Below are 17,817 nucleotides of genomic sequence, written 5' to 3'. Positions count from 1 at the left end.
CACCATCAACCTGGCAGAGTGGGTTAGATGAAATTAAGGTGACAGGCCAACCCATGGTGTGGCCTTCTTTTGACCATAAAGAAGATTTGGTCTAGAAGAGCAGCTTTAGGGTAAAGCAACCCAAGGTAAAGCTGTTCCAGTGTTCCTTCCTCCACTGTTAATACCAACAGAGAAATATGGATTGTCTCTGTTTCATAGCTTATGTTTAGGCAATTCTGTGCATCTCAGTACAGCCCTGGAGAAGAAAAGCTGAGCACAGAACACATGAGAAGAGTGGTCCCATGCCAAGATGAAGGATGGTTAGGTAGAGCTCCTCAAAGCCTGTGTTAATTCCTGACACAACTGTGAAATCATAGGCCTGTTTCTCAGATCCTGTATTTCCAAGGACCTGATGTGTCTGCATTGAACCTGTGCTCTGAACCATGCTTCCATTCCAAGATCAAAATGATGCCATTAGCTGGGTACAGAGCACCACCTACTTACTGGATTGCCTTCTGGCCTCTAAAACCAGATCATCTGATGTTAGCTTAGACAGCTCTACATGGTACTCTACTGGGTAAAGTAAAACTGTGTCAGTGCCTCCAGGATACTTCTGTTTCACAGAGAGATTGAGAAATAATTTCAAGAGACTGCTGAGGTGGGGAGATTTGCAGTTATGAAGCCATTTTGTTAGCCCTGACATTTCAAGTAAGAACCTGAAGCCCTCCCTCCTGGCAAACTGCACCTAAAGTTGCATCCTACACCTTGGTGGCACTTCAGTTAGTCCAACAAAGGGGTCAGTGCATTTGTGTATCCTTAAACCTCTTTTGTTAATTTCTCTAAGTGAATTATCTCAATTGGATTAGTAAGCATTGAGATATTAATCTGTGTTGATTAACATTCTTTGAAACATAGGTTTTACTGGAGACCAGAATAGAACAAAACACTGAGAGCTGAACCCATAACTGCTGTGCATGACGTGGGACAGTGCTGAATGTCTCTAGCCTGATGTTCTGTTTCATGATGCTAACACTGCTAACCTGGGCACATCTTTTTTAGACAAATGCAAAGAGTTCTTCCTTCTCTTTCCTGGAGGACAACAAATTAAATTTTCCCTAAGGGCTCCTCCCCTACTATGTATAATGCAGTAATGTAAACCTACTATTTCTGGTTAAAAATCTAGAAAGATGAAATCTGTTTTGATGTCTAGAAGGGTTCACTGACTTGAAAGATTAACAATAGTTTTAAATTTTGATTGGTTTTCTGGTTTTGTCATTGATATTCTGTGAAAGTATAAACTGTCCTCTACTCAATAAGAGATACTGGAATTACAATGAAACCAAAAGTATAACAACAGAATATAACACATCGTGCTGATGTACCATAAGTACCAGTCCCATATTTGGAGGGTAAACAAGTATAGGAAAAAAAAAATCAATGGACAGGGAAGGACACTATTTATATATTTAAGAAGTTGGGACTGGAATTATCTTGAGGAAGCAAATAGATTCATATAACAACCTTTCCCCTCTTATTTATAAAATGTGGTTTCTTTCTTTCATTAGAAAAGTTTAAATGAAACCTTAATCACCAGTGTGCATACAAACTCTTTGGCACACCTCCTAAGGAGCATTAACACCAGCATCCTGAATTAATTCCAGTGTAGGCAATTTGGCCTATTACATTTAGAGGGAGTTTCAATTAGACAGAGTGTTCTTCCATTTATACTGAATACAAATGTGCTGTTTGTGAGACATGCTCAAGAGTCACTGTGTTTCACCTCTGCAAGATCACAATATTGGGTGATCTGAATCTAAAATACAATTTGAGTTTACCTTTGTTTATTAGAAGCATCTTCATGGAAGATTCTCAAAAACTTGTAAAATGTATAAGTACAAACTTTGCAATAGCTTTGTGATAAAAAAGTCCTTTTTCATTCTAAGCATAGGTGTTAAGTCCATTGGAAGTTTCACAGTTTTTTGTTGCTGAAATTTCCAATGAATATTTTGGTGGTTTTTTTTTTTCCCCCCCTACTGTTTCCAGTAAGAAGTCTTGGACAGGGTTTTATTTAGCAGTTTTTCTTGGATGTAAAATCTCTGTCAATAACACAAATTATCAAGTAGATCTGAAGAAGATCTGGTTTGTCATAAAGACTTTTGGGTTTCATTTGTTAAAGAAACATATTTGAATCTGTTTAAGAAATGTGTCTTGAATGCTGACCAGTGCTGCACATCCTGAGAACCCAAAGACAGGAACATACAATTGCTTAGGGCTGTGACCATACAAGCTTTCCTACAAAGAACAGGCTTTCCTAGGTGTCCTTTTCTGACACCATTTATCTTACAAGTAATTCTTTTTATAGCAAGCCAGCATCAAGGAGGTATTCCCTCTGTCAGAAGACTCTTGTATGGATCTCCTCGCTGTCATGTGGAACTCTTTAATCATGAAAAGTCAGAATTATCCCCATTTTTGCAGAGAAGTGCCACATACATAACATGTCAAGCACAGGTCCAAGAAAACAAGTCAAGGTAAAGTTAAACCACCACTGTATTCTTCCCTTTCCCCATTGCAAATATAGCCTTTCTAGCTCCTGGGAAGGAAATGTCACCTGGGAAGAGTGTGAAATGACTATCAGGAAAGTACACCATTCCTGAGGGGTAAGATGGCAGGGAGAGGCAGTTTGGGTAGCACAAAGGTGTGGGTGCAGGCACAGGGGCTGTTTACCAGGTCGTGGCTGACCTTCATTCCCCTTTGTGTCACATCCATTCTGTTGTAGTCAACCTTGCTTCCTTTCACAAAAAGGGTCTTTTGTGTGCATATTAACACTATTAGCACTGGCTGTTTTCTAATTCCAACTAATAATTGAGAAACTCTAATTACTGTAATTACTACGCTCCTGGGGTGAGGTTTTATTTTTTGTAATTATTTATAGTGATTTTGTTTGTGAATACTTTGTTCCATTAAAAGCATAATAGACAATCATAAGTCCTTGCAGTGCATTTATTTATAACCACCTCCACTGAATTTTGCAGCATTTTGAATTTTTCAGCATTTAATAATCACTTATTACTAAACTTTTTCTGCCTAAAGCAAGTGGGAGAGAAAGTGACTAGTGATAAATGGCAAATAATGTGACATGCCAAGTTTGATTATGCCAACTAAGTACTAGTACCAACCCAACAAGAGCAAAGATGGAGGTGTGACAGCTAGATGGCACAATTGAATATATCCTAAATCTTCCCACCATGCCTCTTCAAGGAAGACAGAAATGTTTCAGTGTGTGTAAACACTAAAACAAAATCAAGAGCCATCGGAGATTTTGGCTGGTACATAACACTTTGATCACGTTCCCAGTGATTTTCTGGGTCTTTGGGAGTTTGCCCTCCAGAGTGGTCTCTTGGAGTAAGCAAGATGTTCTTTTGTGTCTACTTTATGATCACGCTATGTGATCGTAACATCATTACACTGCTGGATAAAAATGTTTGCTTATTACAGAATAATCCAACAGATTATGCTAAATCTCTCAGGTAAAGATGCTCCCTGAAATTACTCAATTCAGTTCCTCTACCACTTACAGACATGGGTACATAGGCCTCTTGCATTAATATAGTCCAGAATACATTACTTTGAAACAGCTTGTTGTCACACTGATGAAATTGTATGAGTCTTGATTGTTGTTTATGCTTTTTATCCATTAGTGTCTGGCTTGGAAAATTCTGGTTCTTGGATCATTACCATTAATTACTTGCCATTTTCTTTTTGTGAACTTCATTGTGAGTGGAAAATTGTTGATCCCAGCAGGAAGAAGACAGAGACCTTTTTTCAAGGTTGCTTCAAGGGCTGCTTGTTTGTTTAGGTTTTTTTTTGGTAAAAGTTGTTGTCAACCTAGGCCAACTTTAACAAGCACCACTTCATCATCCTTTATCAAAGAACTATTCATGCAACTCAGCAATGCTTTTTCTAAATGACTGTGAGACCTCATTTTGATTTTTAATAAACAGTCACATTCTAATGAGGTCTTCATAAAACTGACTAAATATGTTTAGAAATCATTAGCTTAAATTATCAGTACAAAACTCTCCTTAGGGAGCCCTGCAAATTTTGTGATAAGACTTCTGGCAGATGTATTAGTGTAACAGCTCAAGCTAGTTCTGAATTTCCACACAAGCAGTGTAAATGTGAGTGACTGGGTAACAGGCTACTAGATGAAGAGCTAAATGTCCCTCAGGCGGGTTCATTAAAGAGAGAAAACAATCAAAACACATTTTGGTGCCATTTAAATACCAGGTGCACAGCAGTCTGCAGGTGCCAGAAACACTGACAAGGGTCCCTCACTGGAACACACAAGAGCTTAAAGGGATGTGCAGTTCTGACAAGTGTGCCTCAGATAATGACAGATATTGGCAGATGTACCCGGACCCTGCTGGAGGGTAATGGGGGACTGAGTCATTTGCAGCAGGTGCCTGTATTAGGGACAGCCTCATGGTGATTCCTCCAGCAGCAATTAAAACAGTCCTGATGCATAATGCTCCAGGGCAAGAAGCAAGTTCCTAGCACTGATTTAATGACTATCCAGCCAGTACTGGAAAACAAATACAAATACGCCCCCTCAATGATTAATTCATGACGGCTGTACACCGTGTGGCAAACATGTAAAATTTTGAAAATTCCTGTTTCCTTAAAATGCAAAAGAATTTTCCTCCTTGGCTTACCATGGGTCAACATGGTTAAAAAGTAAAACTAAGAAACCCCCATAAATCTTCTAGCAGTGATAGCAATAGAAATAGAAAACCTCAAGTTTGGGAAGGTTATAAAGGTTTGCCCTACAGGAATGCTACAAAAAGTCCATTAAAATAATTGCTAATCAAGGTGGCACGCTGCTTGTGTTAGGGGTTGCGGGACAGATGGTGTGTTTGCAATTTGCCTCCTTGTTGTTGATGATTCCAGCTCTGGGAGTGGCACAAAAACACCAATGGAGGAGTGAGTGCATTGCTCTGTGGCTCATACAATTTTATTTCCATTAAAAGCTCATTTCAATTTCTGCTCTCTGATTTCACCTATGCTGGCCTCCAGAGAAAGTGAGAACAAAGTCATTTCTACCACTGCCAGAAACAACAAAGCTGCAGATCTGTATCCTACTAGGACTCTTGCACCCTGAAGAAATCTCCATGGTGGCACAAAGCATTCCTTGCTGCTGTGGGAATGTGCTGTGCACCTAAATGCTGCGAGCAGAGGCTGCCAGCACTGGCACCAAGACTGGTGTATCCCTTGCTGACATCTGACAGTTCACTCTAATTGGCACTTCCAAACACTGACTTTGGGAAAACAGCATGTGGTTTCATGCAGAATGCTGTTTTTGCTCTCAGGCTTGTTTATTCATACCCAGAAAACATCCCTTTTTAAGTTGTTCGCTTGGGCACTTATGAATGTGTATAAAGCTTTAACAAAGAGGTTTGCTGGAGAGCTTCCTATTCTTACAAATCCATCTGTTTTGAATTGATACGTGACCATCCAGCTATTTCTACCTTTTCCTCACTCAAGGGACTGCATTTTTAAAGTGGCCTCCATGATCCCTCTTTGTCTCTGCAATTAGTTGTACATGCGCTCCTGCAGCAGGTGTTAATTGCAGTCACAATCCCCATCTTTTTACATCTAAAAATAATACTGGCACCTGATCTGTAAGCAGGCTTGAGCACACAGATACCTGACTGTTAGGATTTATATTATCAGTTCACAAAGGACATATGGAAGAATAAACTGAGATTGTAAAACTGGACTTGCTCAAAAGGACTTTAACTCATACCACATAAACAGTGCTCTCTCCTAATGCAAATGCCACAGGGCAGAGGCAGTATCAGACACTACACCAGTGTGAAATTAAAAACATCTCTTAAAACCATGCTGCTCAAACCAAGATATGTGCACTTGACTTCTTATTTCAGCACTTTGATTTACAATAATTGCCATAGTTCCCATAAAAGCAGTGGGATTTCTTTTCATATCAAATGAAAGCTATATGCCAAACTCCTAAGCAAATTTTCTTGAAAAAAACATCCCAGATGAGAACTAAGACAGCAGTGCACAGACAAAGCAGTGAATGAAAAGACTCACTTACTGACATTTGTGTGAAACACAGAAAAAGGTTCCATTCAATACTTGTTGAAAACAAAATTAGGCATGAAGACTAGAGTAGGAGGCCTACTTTAGCAGTTACCAAGCAAAGAAAGAGAGTTACACAATATCAGTCAGGTAACTCAAGCTTTCCTTTACTACCCAGCTCCCGAACATGACCTCCCAACCAACAAAATGTGCACAAATGTGTAAAACTAATTTTTTCTGTTTTAGTCCAGAAGGCTTTCAGGAAGGAAAACCCAAACAAGCCAGACCAATTAGACAAATATACCAAGAAACAACTTCATACTTTAACTACTCAGACATCAGTTTCAGAACGATGCCTCCTTAGCCTTCCTTAAAAAAATTAAAAAGAGATGATTCCATACCTTGTTCTGCAACAAATATACTGACTTTCTTAAGAGAATTGGTATATCTCAGATATGTACAAACATATGACACGTCCCCTCTTTGTCCGTCTTTGCAGACTCTGCTGTACAGAATGCAGCTTTATCAGTTACTTTTTCATTGTGCTAATGGTAACAAAGCCAAGCATGCAAGGCATGTTTAAAAATAATTGATAATGAACCTCTCAGCACAGGCAGTCATACATATTTTATGTGCTATACTTAGTATGTAAGAACCTTTTTGGTCTGTTATTTAATTTTGAAAAGCAAACACCTTAGACGTCTTTCATCTTTTTAAGTACAAAATCCACTTACCCTTCCCACTTCTACGAGATTAGTAACCATGATTATGCTTGCTGTGTTTTCATGCCATACCATCCTCCAGAAGTCATATATTGTCTCCTGCATTGGTCCTGAAACAATAAATCAAATGAAAGGTTACTGAAAGTCTCATGATTGGAAGCTTGTCTCTGGGGAACTTTGTGAAACCGTGACTGTACACATATATTCGTATCACTATCATCATATTTTTCATTTAGGGTTGGTCAATTTCTTTTCTGTCACCCTACCTATCTGCATTTAAGTATTTTTCTCCTGAAATAGTGTTCTGAAAGAAAGTTCTCCAGCACTTAGGTATTAATCTCCATAATACCCAGAAGTGGAATTATAAAAAATGGATAACATCACTCTTTCTTTTAGCAATTGGATGATAACCTAGGGAAAGTGTATTTGGAATGAAATGAGCCTCAATGGAGTATGTGGCCTTTCCTGGTTTCTAATATTTTTCTTAGTGTACACTATTCATCAAATTAGTCCAACTCCTAAATTGTAGTTCCTGAAGTGAGGCAGAAGTTATAGGTTTTTTTTTGCTGCAGTGTATCACTTTGGAAAACAGTGGGGAAAGCAGCAAAGAAACCTGATGTGCCATGGCAGTAGGTCCTCTGCAGTGCTTCCCCTGTGTGCTTCTGTTCATGAACATACAGGGCTTCCTTCAGTACCATGCTGAATCTGGGTACCAGCTCACAGGAAATGCTACAGAAATGCAAAAATGTTGAGAAAAAAACCACATCTCTTTGTGTGCACTTGGTCCTGTCTGTAGCCTACACATCTTACCCATCGTGCTTGGTGTGCCACTCCAATTTTAAACCAGTGCTTTAAAATCACTGAGCCAATAAGAGTAAACAATATAAACTATAAGCTTAACATCCATACTGAATCCATTACTGAACTGTCACATTGCAGTAAACAATTAGAGGCCTATTTAGAGAAATGACTTAAATCTAAGCTAATTGGAGTACAAATGGATAATGTATTGCTCTAATGTTCCTTTAGTAAAAGAAGCCAACACTCTTCAAGCATTACCAAACCATATATTGACAGATTTGGGCAGTTTGGCATCCATGTTGTGTATTTTGATCTCCCTTTGAAAATAAAATATTCACTCTGAAATCAAACATTTAGTGGAAAATGTAGTAATATATTATTACTATATTGTCACAGCAGAGGGCTTGGACCAGATGGTATTTAAAGATCCCTTCCATCCCAAATCACTCTGTGACTTTGTGACTCTCTGATATTATAGGCAAACCAAAACAAACTCACTAGGCAAATAACATCACAGTTATGACATAACTTAGATCGGAAATTTAAGTAAAAGGTAATAGACTAAAACTCTTGAATTTTTAAAAAACTGTATTTATTTACAGAAATTCCAAATTATAATTTTTCCACCCATAATTCGCACAGATCATTTAAAGAAGCTATGTATTTTCTCCCTTATTTTATCTGTCTTTAAAAATGATGCATATATTATGGGTTTCATAGGTCTCCTTATAGTTTTCATTTCCTTATAGGTTTCCTTGAATTGCTTTGATTGTTCATGGGACAGGAGAAAAAGCCATTTAAAACAACAGGAAACGATGACTGTTAGAACACAAGAAATGTCAGAAGGTCTTAAGAGTAGAATTAACAGCAGAATTCAAGCTACAGTTTCTGAAATTACTAAATTCAAGCTGATATTATAGGTGCAAAACTCAACACCTTTCTTTTCTTTTTTAAGTTAACAGCACAGAACAGGTGATACTTTTGTAAAATTTTATTCTGAATTTCAACAATACTTTAATTGCTCTGCATCATATGGAAATTTACAGCAAGCATTTTATTTCTAAGTGTCCTGGATATGTGATACAGCCATGGTCCAAGTGCAATTTTGAATGTCACAGTAGTATAATTAGTATATATTCTAGTGAAAGTTTAGCTTGCTTGTGTTTTAATATTCTAGGATTCAATGTAGCTTTCTTTTGCAATAAAGTCACGACAGCACTGGAAAGGTTTTGTGCCAGCCTCTCCTACTGATTATGAGGAATCAGAGTATTCCACTCACTCTAGGAAAATACTGTCTCTGTATAGCTCCTTCCTTCCTCTCAAATCTGCAACAAATATTCAGCTCAATCACTGCTGCTATTATCTTTCAAGGAGCATAGCTAAAAGTGGGATTAGGGAAAGGTGGTTTTCCACAGAGTAGCGTGATGGAAAAAGCTGGCAAGTTCATGACACATTATTAACACTATGCTTGATCAAGGACAAAAAAACCACAACATTATTGCTTCAAGAACCCTGGTTTAATGGAGAAAATCTAGACAGCTCCCCTGCATTCTGTCTTCCTAGGAAACATTTTCTGTGTGATGCTTCAATAAATTTAATCTGAGCATATTTTTGGCAATGCTGCAGGAAAGATACATGGTCTACACATCTACACAGGTCTCGTCCCCTCACAAGAAGCCAGAATCTTTGAGAAACTGTGAGGCAATGTAGCAAGTTTCTTTATATATTAATTCAGTTTTCTTTCCCACAGATTCACTTGAGATACAAGACAGTTGGGCCCTACATTGTAACAGTCGTTTCTTTTTGACAGCTCTGGAATAACCTGCAACAATTTAATCCTGATTTCTTTTTTTCTCTACAGGCTGTGAAATTTGTGCTGTGATTTAAAGATTCCTACATTTTAAATCCAGAAACCACAAATTACAACTGGGAAGAGATTCTAAACACTAATTTATTCCTGTAGACTTTGAACTTGTCATTCTCCATAAAGAAAAAAAGACAATAAATTACAAGAAAAAGAATTCTTTAGGAAAAGTAATGGTTTTTTGCAGGCCAGAGAAAGAGCTGAGCTATAACAAGGTTTTCAACCTTGATTTAAAGTGTACTTCTAGAAGAAATGTCCTATTCTGCTGTGCAGAGTATGCTCTTGTCAATCTTACTAGCCAAATAAGACAACCATAATTAAAAGTGCTTGACAGGATTTCCTGCTCTCCCTTCATATTCTCACATGTTTTCTTGCTTTTTGGGTCCAATTCTTCCATGTAGCCTCCAAACTTCTTTGACGTTCAAGACACCAAAAAAAAAACCACCCCAAAACCTACCTTAAAGTCTCAGTTAGCAATTCTTCTATATCCCATTTTTATTTTCTTCTTGACATTTTAAAAATATTTTCTGACATGTTAATAAATTATTACTTGTCTCCAGCAAGAACTGAAAAGCATTAGAGACTAGGCAGGGTTGTGGGATTTATTATCCTGAAGAGGTAAACAATTTGATTCCAGAGACTTGTGGTAGGAGGAGAAAGAGGCTATAATTGTTCTAAGCATCAGCTTAACAGATGTGTGCACAATAGGCAGAAAGGTTATTCTCAGCAGTTGCCCCCTTGCAGGAGGAGAAAGTCTGAAGAGAAGGTACTGTGCTACTCGACAGAAAGCCTGCAGCACACCCCATTAGCTCCACAATGCATTACTGGGTATCAAAGATCTCTGCTGTGGAAAAAAAGAGATCACCAACATACTGCCATCAGAAGACGAAGAGCAAAGGAAGATAAGAAAAAGAAATCAACCCTCCAAACCCCTAGCTAATTAAATGCATTATTGAAAAAACTCACAGAAACGATTGGTTGTGTATTTTACAACCATTGGTTCTATTACCAGCAGCAGTTAGTTGCTGCTCTGGGAACAAAAACATATTAGGAAATGGAACATCACACAGCTTTCATGAACGGTTTAGACTCTCTAAAGCTGCTTTTGTAACAGTTTTCTAGTTCCTCTATTTCTGCTTCCTATTGTGAAATCCGCTTCTGAAAACTGGTATTGCTATGGGGGTATGAGATCAATTTGAATATGATGAACTAGCCCAGAATACAGGAAAAAGTGTTCAGGTGTAGGGAATAAAGCAAGCACACGAAGAAAACAAGTCAAGCCTGAATCCTGAAGTGTACATAGCATTTACTCACACAGGACTTTTAAACCTGTGGGTCATTTTTCAATTTCTAGAAAAGCAAGCAGCTTAGACAAGGAACAAATAGCTTCCAAAATATTTTTCTAACAGAGAATGTCAAATCCACCAGCTAACATTTGGTCCACCTGAGACTGAGTTCAGTGACAGATATTAAAGTTAAAAATGCGCAGAAAATGAACAAATACCCTTAAGCTCCAAAGGCTCCCCAGGGACAGCACATGGGCAGTGAGAGCCATAAATATGTGCTAATAGAGGCAGGGGACTGACAAGATGCAAGACTTATACCTGCAGCAGCTAAATTCTATCTTGAAAAGAGATCAGAAATACCCCTTACAGTGAGCAGCCACAACCACACTGCATGAGGAGGTGATTATAAAATGGTCCCTTCACCTACTGGTTACTGCAGTTTTTGGTAGCAATGATAATTTTCAATGATAACTGCCTCCACTTTTTACTGAAGCAAAACCTGCTGCTTGCTGCTGTGACTGCCTACAGCTGGACTACTGATAGACACTGAGCTAATATACCTACTTAAGAGGGAGCTGCATTTTAGCCCTCATTCTTTTACTATGTATGCTCCCTTCAAAATGAACTTGAGACACAGTGTTTTCCTATTAAGAGATATGGCTGCACGGCAACAACAATAACAACAAAAGCCCAAAAGCAATGATTCCCTTTGCAACTACAGTGTCAAAAACTCCCAAACCCATTATGTAGCAGAAATTGTCTAAAATACACTCAAAAGCATAAAACCAGAGGGGAGTAAAATACTGGGAGAGGAGACTACAAGGTAGCAGATTAAAATTTTCAACAACTCCTGTTTTCCTAACAAAACCTTTGAGACAGATGTAGCTGTTAGTAGGATAATTTATTTCACAGGAGGAAAAAAATTTAAAATTTGCACTGCCAGTTCAGAGATCTGGTAATCCACTAGAATGTATTATTTGCTCTTTTAGCCATGCTAGAATTTGGATATAAATACGCCTTCAGAAAAAGGTATGTAATAAACTGCAGCTAATTGTTACTTTCCACTATAAATGTCACTGACTGCAGGCAAGGGAACATCTCCTGTGAACAGAATATATTTTTTTCCTAGTCAGTAAGACAATTTGTCCAAGATTTTGCCAAAAGGAGTTTGCAGGTGCATCATTATGTGACCAAGTTTTCATGATTGTTCAGTTCTGCTAGTCTCCCAAATACCTCCTGGGAAGCTCAGCACTGGTCAGCAGCTCTGCAAATCTGGACACCTCCTTAGGTGACCAGGTGTAGGCTACGGAGTCTTAAGATTGAATCCTACTTTTCCAGAAAGTATTGTGTCTTCATCTTTCTATCTTAGTCAGCTTACTATAGAGAAAAGGTACAGATCCCAGTTGTGCTGACTTAGCCAACCTGCAAGATAAACTGCTGGTTCAGTATTTTTTATAATTCCATGACCACACAGCAGTACAGCTGTTGTTGAATCATCTTCACCTTCCCAAATGAGCTGGTTTCTGGAATGGAAGGTGATTTGAAGATCTCCTCAATTGCTGATAATCTGATTTGTCAGGGGCAGTCTTCACCATGTGCTTGTTGAATACTTATGTATAGCATGCATTGAACTTTCACTCATGCTTCCAGGAGCTCTTAAGGATTTAATGCCTCTGTGAAGTCCAGAACAAAACTCTGCTAAAACTTCAAAAACTCAGGCAAAGATTATGCATCTTTTCTCTCTCAAAATAGGTGCAGATATTTGTTTTCTATTTTAACATACACACTTAACTTTAAAGGTTTACACAAGAGCATTTTAATAGGCACAGTATGTGTGTTCCTATTATAGGAACAATTTTGGTATCTGACATAAAGCTGAAGTCAAGATATCACTACACCATGGGCCCACTGCTTATCACTAGCTATCAAAACGCATACAGATCAGTCTCTTGTGTTTCTAGGTCTCAAGGAAATGATGATGAAAGAGAATCAGGTCACTTAACCTGTAAGGCTTCTAAATGCTTTAATGAAGTCCTCCAAAGTCTGTTCCAGAAACTAAAAGAGCATTGAGGATAAAAGGTACCCCAGTGCCATCCACCTGTGCACTTTTCCTGAAGTCTCCTCCAGGCCTGTCGCTGTAAGAATTAGCACACTAAAAAGCAGCAGACATTTGTACTGGCAGAACCTGGCTACTAATGCGTCGGTGTTTTTTATTAATTGCTAGTTTCTAGTTGTCATACACATTTTACGCACTAAATAAGCTCAATGAAATAAATAAAACCCCTGTAATGAGCAGAAAAAACCCCATGTTTTGGCTTTTTCCCCCTTTATTTAATTTGAATTCCTATTTAATTCCAATGTTGAGTGTGATGACATTTGAAAAGCACTTTCTAACTGTAGCCTTACAAGTATTAATAATTACATAATATTCAACAGGGCTATATCGTAACTATACAGCTATGCTGGATTTCCTGATAAAATCTTCATTACCAATGTCTCTTTCCTTGGAAAAAATATAAATAAACAAAGTTGTGGATGGCTTACCACTGAGGCTGGTTCCCTATAGGTATGTTAGACTAGCAAGGATGCCTGAGGCTATGGCTACTCTCATCGAAAAATCTTCTGCCTCAGTCTTGGACCTTATTTTAACAATTCTTTCATTGCAGTAGATTCAGAGATTGCACAGAGAGAAGCCAACTGCTTGCAGAGGCAGTAATGGCCTCATACTCAGCTGAGAAAATATACAAATTTGTAGGTGAAAAATTCTACTAGAACTTAATTTACAAGCAAATAGAATTGTTTGTTTTCTCCTAACACTAGTTTGAACTCAGACTTCAGAACACACCATGCATATCAGATATATCTGAGTCGCAGCCAGTCTGCCAATTCTTCTTTTGGCCTTTTGCAACAATACCACCTTATAATGCTTACCCCCAAAAAAACAGTATGCAGCAACACTGCTCAACAGTAAGTCACCTCAGATATACTCAAATTGGTTAATCAGGACTGAGATATAAATTTCAAATGTGCTTTTCATTATTTCCTTACTTAGATGGATTGTCAATAAGAAACAGATCTGACTGAATCCTGTTAGCTTGACATTTCTGGAAAATGCTGCTTATACAGCAAGCTGAAATGCTTTACTGGGACAAATCCTGCCTAGTGCAGCTACTGGCAACGTAGAGGCTTTCTACTGTATCCTTTGCTCTGGAAAAACACAGCTTTCTCTCATTACCAGCCAAAGGACAGCACAGTGAATAGTAATTGGCTGATTTTCAAGCACAAACTGAATCCTACCTGCTTTGAGCTAGCCAGTCAGCCAGCCCTGCTGCCTGCACACTGCTATATGTGAAAATTGGCTTTCAGAAAATGAAATGTTCAAAGTGCTTTCAAGTCCCATTAGCTTTCAACAAGGCTTAGATTACTAAGTGACTGTGGAGTATGTGGAAATTTTATGTATAGCTCCCATGAGACTGACCAGTGCTTTGGCTGGCTTTCTATACCACCTACTCCTATATTTAAGGAGTCAGCACTAGACCTCTTACAGTAAGAAGAATAAGAGAAGATTGACCTGTAAATTCTCCATCTCTTTCGAAAAATAAAAAGAAAACAAAAACATTGTTATTTACAATGTACAGTAGTGGGGAGCCAGAGTCCCACTGTTTTATGAAATAATTCTAGTGTTTCACAAATAGTTAAAATAAAAAAACCCCTCCATTCTGAATTCCCAGTTTAATATAGAAATACTTAAAAATATTATCCTTTGAGCAATAATAAAACTGATTACTCCAGAGATTTCGTCCTTTAAAATTGCTCATTTCATAAAACTAGATAATTGGTTTGAAAATGCATATTGTCTAAATGTATGTATATTCACATACACATCAGCTGTTGGCTAGAGCTGGATCATTTCTCTTGTTGGCATTGCCTCTGCTCCTATTCTGCAATGTTTCTGTGGCTAGTCAGATGGAGGAATGTGGTATTTATTCTCTGGAACATCACATGGCATTTTCTTTATTGATACAGATCTAACAGGGCTGGAACAGTGCCCATCTCAATGCATTATTTTGTCTGCATTATGGTACTATCTAGAAATGCCAGTCTGGGACTGGAGCTCCATTGAGCAGAAGTGCCTTACATACAAAACACCCATGAATGCACAAAGGTGTTCATGCCCCTCCCACTCATAAGAAGCCAAACACACCTTGAAAGACAAGAGAAGAAAGGCAGGCTTTGAAAGACCTGAACAGTCTTGGTACAATACACGGCAACCACAACATGACAGCTTCTACCATTCTTGAATCATCTTACCTGTTCCTGCTCCATGTTAGTATTTCCACCATTTTCAGAAACAAATCATTGCTGAACTTATTTTAAAGGCTGCAACCACACTTTATTTGTGCACTATTTATTTGACAGGTGCTATTTAAGACCTTTTTATACCACTACAGCTAATGCTGCCAGCTAAGTTTCCATCTAATAAAGTGTTACACACTTATTGATTGACATTTCTCCATGGTTAGATTTCCAATACTAGCTCAGTTTGTTCTATTTGAACAAAATAAAATGAAAATGTCATATGGTTCTCCAAAGAATAAATAGCACATTTCCACAACACCTTTTGACTACTCACAGAAGTACTGCAGCAGTAACAGAGGAACTGGCAGCAGCAGAAATTGTCCAGATTTTAACAGTTAGCCTGAGATGAGACAAAGCTGAATGCAATAAAAGCAGTGTACATAGTACTACTGTCCATCTATGCACCCTTATGCCACTCAAGAGAGCTGCTTTTTCTGATCTTAACTGCAGGAAACTAAAAAAAAAAAATAAACAAACAAAAAAAAAACCACCCAAAAAAACCCAACATCAAAACAGTGTAGTTGTAGTTGAATGTCGTTCATCCAGTCTAAGTGAAGAACTCTTTCTTTCATATCATTTGCTTGCCCCACAGCAGAGATGTTAAATGGTCTGTTCCTCTCACTAGCATTTTCTCAGCCTGTGTAAATCCACCATCTTCCAAATTCTGAATTACATGTAGCACTCCTGGGGGTGAGGAATTCCCTAGTGAAGGCTATGTGGGATACCTGAGTAATGCCAGAGCCTTGAATCTTTACCTTGCAGCTTTTAAGACAGCACTGCTAGACAGTGGCTTGCAGAGAGTGTGCTTCAGGTTTTTCTTCTATGAAATAGGAAAGCTTTGAATAATGTAATTGTACCTGTATTCTCCAACAGAGTGTACTGGCTACAGAGAAGTAAGCCTTACTCATACATGGACCTTCTTTCACTCTATGTACTACAGATATTTTAATTGCTTATAGTCAAGCATGTGAGAAGAATGATGGGTGACTCATCTGGGAACCTGAGATACAGGTATGAATACATCAGATGGGACAGCAGGGAGAGGCATGGTTCAAATCTGAGCTGTCTTTGTGAGAGCAGTCCAACAGAAAGTTTCAGTTGCTGAATCAGTGTTTTCCACCAAGAAAGCTGTTTATGTTTCTAATTTGTGCATTCTTCTTAATAAGCATGATTTGCATCATGGAAATATGAATACCTATTAATCACTCATTCTAAACAGCTCATCTGAGCTTGGAAAGACTAACACATACAGATTTTTTTTTGGTAAAAAACATGCTGCATCTAGCATTTTCAAAACAAAAATCTTAAGTAACTGACTTGTTGGACTGGGCTCTTCATTTCAACTTGTAATGCAGAATCAATTTTGATGATGGATGAGAAGTTTAAGATCATTTTATCCCCTTCAGTAGAAGGTTCCTTAGGGAATGGACAAAAGAACCTAATTAGTCTTTTGCATTTCTACTTTCTATTTCCATGTTGAGTCAATCATAAGCATCAGATTGTAATAAAATCATCACTATTCTCTAGCTCAAAAATATGAGTTCATTTTGGCTACTTGTTTCTTTTATTTTTCCCCAAGGACCTTATTGTGAAGGAATGTTGCTCATGCCTGTGAGTAAGATATTCAGATGCGGTATTTTTTAATCTTGTACTGGGAGTTTAAGTGCATTAACATGAACACCTTACCTAGATGAACAAACAAGATAATTTAGTCTACATTAAAGCATAAGTAAAAATGCTTGGAAAAAACTTCTGTTGCAGTTTATTGTCCTGATAAGTATCTCATGAGTGAGATGTATCACTCACAATGTATTTTTATATTTAAGGGTAGAGAACACTGGTACTTTTATTTCTTCCTCACAGAAATAGTCAGTATCTAACAACTATTAGGCAGATCAAGATATGTACAAAAGCCATTAAAAACAGATGTTACTTGATATTTTAAAACAATATTTATATTTTCAATGTCAAGATAATTATTATTAAAAATCAAATCTATGTAACCAAAAACTCAGCACTATTATTTGTTGTTATTTTTGGGGACCACCTGGTTATTTTTACCACTTTGAGTATGAAAGGGCAATGTTAATGTTTTAATTCTGTTTCTTCAATATATTTTATGGGAGACTGCAGTATTTGATGTACACTGTGAACAAGGAATACCATTCTAACACGTCAAGTGTATTTGTGCTCAGTATAGACACAATACATGAACATGTGCTTGCAACAGAATGAGATTTAGAAACAGTAGAGGGAATCTCCAATCTACATCTGAATATGCAGCTGCACAGAAAATTTCACTGACAGGAATTTCTTTCACAGATGGACAGGGAAAGAAATTAATCTCATAAGCCTATATCTTTTTTTGTTTTCAAAGGCAGTGCTTCGAAATCACCTGGGCTGTCATGTGCATAGGTGGCCACATCAACACAAAGATTTCAGTTGCCACCAAAGGATATAAAAGAGAGAAACAATGACAGATTTCAAAGGTCTGGATATGGTTATAAGACAAAAAACCAAATAAAAACAAAAACAATCAACCAAAAACCACACAAACACAAAAAACCCCAACTCCCCAAAAAAACCCAAACCATCCAAAACCACCAAAAAAACAAAACAAAAAAAACCCACCCCAGTTTATTTGCTTCTTGATACATCTGTTTCTGAAATACAATTTGTTTTGTAAATTTGCTACATTACTTTTTTT

The 17,817-nt window shown here is 37.8% G+C and overlaps 1 protein-coding gene across 1 annotated transcript in view; it reads right to left on the bottom strand.

Moving 5' to 3' along the window:
- PTPRM (protein tyrosine phosphatase receptor type M) overlaps positions 1–17,817 on the bottom strand; it is a 438,824-nt gene that overhangs the window by 27,284 nt on the left and 393,723 nt on the right. Inside the window, exon 24 of the mRNA XM_054284774.1 lies at positions 6,813–6,910. Coding sequence (XP_054140749.1) covers positions 6,813–6,910 — 98 coding nt within the window. The remainder of the gene's footprint in view (positions 1–6,812; positions 6,911–17,817) is intronic.

Source organism: Melozone crissalis, unplaced genomic scaffold (assembly GCF_028551555.1).
Source record: "Melozone crissalis strain CALT ecotype California unplaced genomic scaffold, PUWL_Pcris_2 ptg000042l_1, whole genome shotgun sequence".
NCBI lineage: Eukaryota > Metazoa > Chordata > Aves > Passeriformes > Passerellidae > Melozone > Melozone crissalis.
The sequence above is the reverse complement of the archived record's forward strand: the minus strand, read 5'-3'. Positions and strand labels throughout refer to the sequence as shown.